General features: G+C 46.1%; 1 protein-coding gene across 4 annotated transcripts in view; it reads right to left on the reverse strand.

The window, feature by feature from the left end:
- Positions 1 to 8,288, reverse strand: part of LOC143986952 (BRISC and BRCA1-A complex member 2) — a 344,474-nt gene that overhangs the window by 301,936 nt on the left and 34,250 nt on the right. For all 4 annotated transcript variants that reach the window (XM_077485366.1, XM_077485368.1, XM_077485367.1 and 1 more), the window contains exon 4: positions 4,868 to 4,962. In XM_077485366.1, coding sequence (XP_077341492.1) covers positions 4,868 to 4,962 — 95 coding nt within the window. The remainder of the gene's footprint in view (positions 1 to 4,867; positions 4,963 to 8,288) is intronic.

An 8,288-nucleotide genomic window follows, 5' to 3' on the forward strand; every position in this document is an offset into this window, starting at 1 on the left:
ACCTTCCTCCATACATCAGACCAGATCACCTTCCTCCATACATCAGACCAGATCACCTTCCTCCATACATCAGAGCAGATCACCTTCCTCCGTACATCAGACCAGATCACCTTCCTCCATACATCAGAGCAGATCACCTTCCTCCATACATCAGAGCAGATCACCTTCCTCCATACATCAGAGCAGATCACCTTCCTCCATACATCAGAGCAGATCACCTTCCATCATACATCAGACCAGAGCACCTTCCTCCATACATCAGACCAGATCACCTTCCTCCATACATCAGACCAGATCACCTTCCTTCATACATCAGACCAGATCACCTTCCTCCATACATCAGAGCAGATCACCTTCCTCCATACATCAGAGCAGATCACCTTCCTCCATACATCAGAGCAGATCACCTTCCTCCATACATCAGACCAGATCACCTTCCTCCATACATCAGACCAGATCACCTTCCTCCATACATCAGACCAGAGCACCTTCCTCCATACATCAGAGCAGATCACCTTCCTCCATACATCAGAGCAGATCACCTTCCTCCATACATCAGACCAGATCACCTTCCTCCATACATCAGAGCAGATCACCTTCCTCCGTACATCAGACCAGATCACCTTCCTCCATACATCAGAGCAGATCACCTTCCTCCACACATCAGAGCAGATCACCTTCCTCCATACATCAGACCAGATCACCTTCCTCCATACATCAGACCAGATCACCTTCCTCCATACATCAGACCAGAGCACCTTCCTCCACACATCAGAGCAGATCACCTTCCTCCATACATCAGACCAGATCACCTTTCTCCATACATCAGACCAGATCACCTTCCTCCATACATCAGAGCAGGTCACCTTTCTCCATACATCAGACCAGATCACCTTCCTCCATACATCAGAGCAGATCACCTTCCTCCATACATCAGAGCAGATCACCTTCCTCCATACATCAGAGCAGATCACCTTCCTCCGTACATCAGAGCAGATCACCTTCCTCCGTACATCAGAGCAGATCACCTTCCTCCATACATCAGAGCAGATCACCTTCCTCCATACATCAGACCAGAGCACCTTCCTCCGTACATCAGAGCAGATCACCTTCCTCCATACATTTTGGGAGTCTCCCACATGCTTTTTCACAAATTCAAAAAGCGCCATTTTGTTTTTGGGGAAAGTAATGTCTTTCTTCTGGCCACTCTGCTATAAAGCCCAACTCTATGGAGCGTACGGCTTATTGTCCTCCTATGTACAGATACTCCAGTCTCTGCTGTGGAACTCTGCAGCTCCTCCAGGGTTACCTTACGTCTCTGTGCTCCTCTCTGATTAATGCCCTCCTTGCCCGCTCCGTGAGTTTTGGTGAGCGGCCGTCTCTTGGCAGGTTTGTTGTTGTGCCATGTTCTTTCTATTTGGTTATGATGGATGTGATGGAGCTCCTAGGGATCATCAAAGATTTGGATTGTTTTTTATAACCCGACCCCGACTTGTACTTCTCAACAACATTGTCCCTTACTTGTTTGGAGAGTTCCTTGGTCTTCATGGCAGTGTTTGGTTAGTGGTGCCTCTTGCTTGGGTGTTGCCGCCTCTGGGGCCTTTCACAAAGGTGTGTCTATGTAATGACAGGTCATGTGACACTTAGATCGCACACAGGTGACATCATTTCACTAATTATGTGACTTCTGAAGCTAATTTGTTGCATCAGAACATTTTATGGGCTTCATAACAAAGGGGGGTGAATACATACACATGAAAGTTATCAGTTTTATGTATATATTTTTATAATTTTACTTCACCAACTTAGACTATTGTGTTCTGATCATCACATATAATTCAGATAAAAAAAAAAAAAAAAAAACATTGAACCAAAGGCTGTAATGTATTAAAATAGGTAAAAAGCCAAGGGGGGTGAATACTTTTGCAAGGCACTGTATGTAGCATTCCGTGACACCTCCGCCTCGGACCCGGCTCCACATACAAGAAGAAAAACCGGTCTGGCAATCTGAGAAATAAGTGACAGATTGGAGGGAAGTTTTGTACCCGGAGGAAAAGGGCGATTTCCCTTCTTACTCTCCATCGTTATTTCAATGGTGGGGAAATACAGTCAGGGGAACGCGGGAGAAGAGGAGCTAAACAGTCCATGAATATCACATGTGACAATAGACAAAGGCAAGTCCAGGACATGTGACTGCGAGAGAAGACCCCAGACATGAGGTCACAACGACATCATATGCTCTGCAGAGTCTTCTGTACTGTTAGTGACCAGCTGAGTATAAAGTAATGTTTATATTATCAGTCTTTTTTCTAATCACGTTTCAATAGAATATTGGATCATTTATGTATTATTGCTAAGGGTTTTGTCTTATTCAAGACTAATATATATATTGTCATGAACTTTGATGTAAAAGGCAGCATGACACGATGAACCACCACCCGTCACCATAGTAACACTGTACACAGTTTCCCGCTCGTAAATCCCGTCACTCGTCACTAGACTCCTTATCCCCTGAAGAAGTCACGTGACCTGTGACGCAACGCGTTCGGGAGGAGTTGGCGATGTCATTTCCGGCGTCTCTGTACCCGGCAATAGCGGTGAGGAGGAGAGTCTTGTGTCCCTCTTGGATTTGGGTCCATACTTTGTTTATCATGGAAATTCACAAAATGATACTTTTACGAGTAGGATTATAATTTTTTTTTTTCAATAAAGTTACACTTTTTTATCCAATTTTACACAATGAAATTCTTGTTTCTCTCGCTTTGAGCTTCACCAGAGAGCAGTGATTATCTCCACAACCCAGGATTTACTGAAAATATCTGAGACAGCAACTCAGTTTGTTTGAGATTGGGATCTCTCTAAGGCACGATTAGACCCAGTGGGGTTGCTTCCTGAGGTGAGCGGGCATTGCACCTGGTGATGGGGGTGGTCTCCAGGTAATGTCATCCGGAGGCCCTGCCCCTTATGACGTCATTGCCTGGGGCATGATGGTGACATTATAAGGGGTGGGCCTTAGATGACCCCGACCAATGCCAATATAAGTAGTGGCACACCACGCACTCAGCATTACAGTGGGAGAGAGTGTAGAGTCAACATCAGAAGAAGAACAGGGAGAAGACGGCGGAGAAGACTCGCCAAAAGAGCGAGAAGATAGCGGAGAAGACCCGGACGGCAGTGAAGAAGGCGGACAGAGAGAGAAGAAATGGAGAGAGCTAGAAGACATCAGCGGAGAAGACCTGGGGAGGGGAGAAGAACCGCAGAGGCAGTAGAGCCGGAGAGGGGAGAAGAGATCAGAAGAGATGACGGAGCTGTCTTAATAAATTACTTCAAAACTGAACTGTGTTTTTTTTTTTTTTTTTTTTTTTTTTTTTAGGTGAATGGGTAGGGGTACAAATTTACCCAATACTCATTCACATAGGGTTGGGGGGGGCCGGGATCTGGGGGCCCCCTTGTTAAAGGGGGTTTCCAGATTCCGATAAGCCCCCCCGCCCACAGACCCCGACAACCAACGGCCAGGGTATGTCGGGAAGAGGCCCTTGTCCTCATCAACATGGGGAATAGGTGCTTTGGGGTGGAAGGCACATGGTCCCCCCTGCCCCAAAGCAACTCACCCCCCATGTTGAGGGTATGTGGTCTGGTACGGTTCAGGAGGGGGGGGGAGGTACTCGCTCGTCCCCAACCCCTTTCCAGACCTGCCGGGCTGCGTGCTCAAATCCAAGTCTGGTATGGATTTTGGGGGGGACCCCAATGATGTTTTTTCGCCATGGAGGTTCCCCTGAAAATCCATATCAGACCGAAGGGCTTGGTATGCTCTTGGAGGGGGAACCCATGGCGTTTTGTTTTTTTTTTCTAAATTTGGCGTGGGGTTCCCCTTCAAGATCCTCAGAGCACAAGTCGCAAGCCAAAGTCGGGTCGGTTAAAAAGGCGATTCGAATTCAGTGATATTCAATGGGCTGAAGTAGGATCAAAGTCGGACCGCCTTGTGTTGGACCAGTTAAGACGGTTCCCACAGGGAAACATTGATTTTCACACGTCATGTGACATGAGCGCCCGATGTCGGAGCGTTTGTCTGTTTTCCAATAGTGCAGCTGTTCCTGGTGATCACATTACTGTTAGTTTTATACATAGCAGCGCTTTAGTATTCCTTTACCACTTTATCATCATGTCTCCCTGTATACAGTGTCCTCGTCCATAGTTACACTCTAACCACTTGCACACCAGCAATGTACCGGGTTATGCTGGACTTCAAGTGGTTGTACTGGGGTGATATGCAGCGGCAGGTATCACCCCGGTATTTTCAGAGCCAACAATCGGCTCTCGTAAAAGCAATCCTAGCGGTTAACTAGCCACTGGATTTTCTTTTTTTTACAAGTAGGGCGGGGGTGGGGAGGGACACACATCTCCTCCTCCCACCACCTTCCGCGGCTTTCTCTGACTCTCACATCCCCCGGCTCGTCAGTGAGCTGAACATAGCCGGGATCGTCTTTCGGCTATGGTGACCCAGAAGCGATGACCTGACATCACCTCCGATTTACCCGGATGTCAGCGGCGCCATTTTCCAAAAATAAAAAAAACATTTGAAAACACCGTTTTGAATGCTTGTAAAGGGTAGAGGAGGGTTTCAAACCGCACTTCATAAACTGCTAGAGCTGAATTGTTTGAAAATAGAGCCGAAGAGGCCGGAACCTCCGGGATCTGGTGTTGTATTTTTCAGGCTTATTCAATAAAGGAAAGAGCAATCTGCAAACAGCGGCACCTTGTAGGAGCGGCAGGCAGAACCGCAGAACTGCAGAACATGACATACCGCACTGACAAAAGACAGACATGAGCAGCCGGTGAAATCCGGACGGGTCATTGTAGGACTTACCGGAAGGCCGGAGGGTTCCGGTGAAAATTCAGCATCTTCCGCAAAGATGAAATCAGGAGGCAGTTCCGGGTATTTGGCATTAAACATGATGTCCCCTGAAAGAAAAAAAAAACAACACATTATTATTATTATTATTATTATTATGTAATTTTATGGCTCCATCATCTCATTCACTCCAAATACATAAATGGCCGGATTACAGCCATGGGGGAGATTTACTAAATCTGGAGCAGCTCTGCATAGTAACCAATCAGCTTCTAACTTCAGCTTGTTTAATTACATGATTGGCGGTCCTCTGTAACCCACCTACTTCGATGTAGCGGCTCCTACAGGCACAGTGAGGTACCCGTACGCCACTGCCTGGTAACGGGTTTCGGGTGCCCCCTGCCCACCTACTCCCCTGTCATTGTACACAGCGAGATTTACAGCAGATCCCGCCAAAAGATTCATGGGCGGGACCTGCTGATCGGCTGTGTCCAATCACAGCCCGGAGCTGTTGACAAACAACACAGGGCTCTATATAGAGGGAATGATCGCTTTGTTTGTGAAACAAATCGTTCTGTAGTAAAAAGCGGCACACATTGCATATTCTTAGTCAGCTTCCCTTTGACTGGTATTCTAGTCACCTTTTTTCTTTTGTATTAATACATACACTGCAGGGAGGCAGCCCGCTCAGGGCGAGCTGCAGGGAGCGTGCCCAAACTGCGCGCTGCAGAGGGCGTGCCCGCTCAGCTTGTGCCGCAGGGAGTGCGCCGCTCAGAGTGCATTGCAGGGAGCGTGCCCGCTCAGCGCAGGTTGAAGGGATCGCACCAGCTCAGGCACGCTGCAGAGAGCACACCCGCTCAGCACACGCTGCAGGGAGTGCGCCCACTCAGCGCGCGTTGCAGGGAGCACACCCGCTCAGCGCAGGTTGAAGGGATCGCACCAGCTCAGGCACGCTGCAGAGAGCACACCCGCTCAGCGCACGCTGCAGGGAGTGCACCCACTCAGCGCGCGTTGCAGGGAGCGCGCCCGCTCAGTGCACGCAGGAGGGAACGCACCCTGTCAGTGCACGCAGGAGGGAGTTGCAGGGAGCACGTCTCCTCAGCGCACGCTCCCGGGAGCGCGCCCGCTCGGTGCACGCAGCAGGGAGCATGCCCGCTCAGCGCTCGCTGCACAGAGCGCGCCCCCGCAGTGCACGCAGCAGCAAGCAAGCCTACTCAGCGCACACAGCAGGGAGTGCGCACGCTCAGCACGCGTTGCTGGGAGCATGGCACCTCAGCACAAGCTGCAGGGAGCGCGCCCCCGCAGTGCACGCAGCAGCAAGCAAGCCTACTCAGCGCACACAGCAGGGAGTGCGCACGCTCAGCACGCGTTGCTGGGAGCACGGCACCTCAGCACAAGCTGCAGGGAGCGCGCCCACTCAGTGCACGCAGCAGGGAGCGCGCTCACTCAACGCACGCAGCAAGGAGCACACCCACTCAGTACACGCAGCAGGGAGCACGGCCCCTCAGCACAAGCTACAGGGAGCACACCCACACCAAAAATAATAATAAAAAAATAAAAATAAATCAAGATCCCCCTGTCCCTGCGTGCTTACGTGCAGACGTGACGCATAAGTTACGCCCGCACACATATGTAAATGGTGATCGCACCACACGTGAGGCATTGTCACGAACGTCAGAGCAATAATTCCAGCACCAGACCTCCCGTGTATCTTCAAACTGGTAACCTGTAAAGACGTTTAAAGTGTCACCTATGGAGAATTTTAGGCACCATAGTTTCCCCGCCATTCCACGGGCGAACGCAATTTTGAAGCGTGACATGTTAGGTGTCTATTTACTCTGCTTAACATCATCTTTCACATTCTACAAAATAAAAAAAAATTTGCAAACCTTAGTGTTTTTTTTTTTTTTTTTTTAATTCATGAAAGTGTATTTTTCCCCCCAAAAAAATGTGTTTGAAAAAACGCTCTGTGTAAATACCGTGTGACATAAAATAAAAAAATTGCAACACCCATCATTTTATTCTATAGGGCCCCCTGCTAAATAAATATATATCATGTTTGAGGGGGGTTCTAAGTATTTTTCTAGCAAAAAAATAAAATAAAAAAAGTCGATTTTTTACTTGTAGTAGCAAAAAGTGTCAGACTTGGCCCGGATAGGAAGTGGTTAAAGTGGCAGTTTAGACATCACTATATTTAGATTTTTCGATTTTAGATTATATTTTAGAGAAAGATAGACAGATATATATATATATATATACATACACACACACATATATATACAGATAGAGATGATATATATATATATATAAATAAAAATAATAAAATATCTATCACATCTCTATCTGAATATATATGTGTGTGTGTGTCTGTGTGTATATATATATAATCTCTATCTGAATATATATGTGTGTGTGTATATATATAAAATCTCTATCTGTATGTATATGTGTGTGTGTGTGTATTAGATATATATACATATACACACACAGATAGAGGTGATGGATAGTGTGTGTGTGTGTGTGTGTGTGTGTGTGTGTGTGTGTGTGTGTGTGTGTGTGTGTGTGTGTGTGTGTGTGTGTGTGTGTGTGTGTGTGTGTGTGTGTGTGTGTGTGTGTGTGTGTGTGTGTGTTTTTTTATCATTTATATTTTATATATACTATATATATATTTATATTTTAGATATATAAAATGTAGCTCTATATCTCTATCTTTTATATCTAAAATATATTTTAGATATATTAGGGCTGAAGCAACTAATCGATTAATCGACAACTAACTTCCATGGTTTTCTATGTGACACGTTCACATCTGTGCTTTTTTTCAGCCGCTGTGTATTTGGAAAGGGTCAGGGACTTTTTTTTTTTTTTTAAACGCAAAACAACGCTTTTTTGGTTCAATGTACTTCAATGGAGAAGCCACAGAAAAGCATGGAATGGGTTTTGCAGCAATTTGTGTTTTTTGATCTGCCCAACAACAAATTGGCCAAAAAATAAATAAAATGCAAAAACTCAAATCACAGCAAAATCACGTGCGCAAAAATCAAAACGCACAGCAAAAAGCACTGCAGAAACAGATCAAAAGCAAACTGCATACCGAGCCTTATGGTTTCCACACGGATCAATTTTCAGACGAAAAATCTTTGTACGTTCGCTGAATGAAAGAATGTGGTTTTGAAATTTTCACTTGTTTTTAACATTTTGTTTTTAAAATAAATGTAATTTCTGAACGAAAACCACATCCACCGTCTGAAAATTCCTTTCACCGAGCAGTTTTCACGTCACTGTGGTTGAACATGAACAATCGATTTGACCCCCACTAACGATTAGAAAATCGAACAAACGTTCTTAAAATTAAATTTTTTTTTAGGGAAGATCTCCTCTAATAGTATATACAGTATATCTCTTCTGTCTGTTGTTCTCAGAGTGGATTAGAGAT

The sequence above is a fragment of the Lithobates pipiens genome, unplaced genomic scaffold (genome assembly GCF_037356315.1).
Source record: "Lithobates pipiens isolate NorthernLeopardFrog02 unplaced genomic scaffold, aLitPip1_a1.2 Scaffold_18, whole genome shotgun sequence".
Taxonomy (NCBI): Eukaryota; Metazoa; Chordata; class Amphibia; order Anura; family Ranidae; genus Lithobates; species Lithobates pipiens.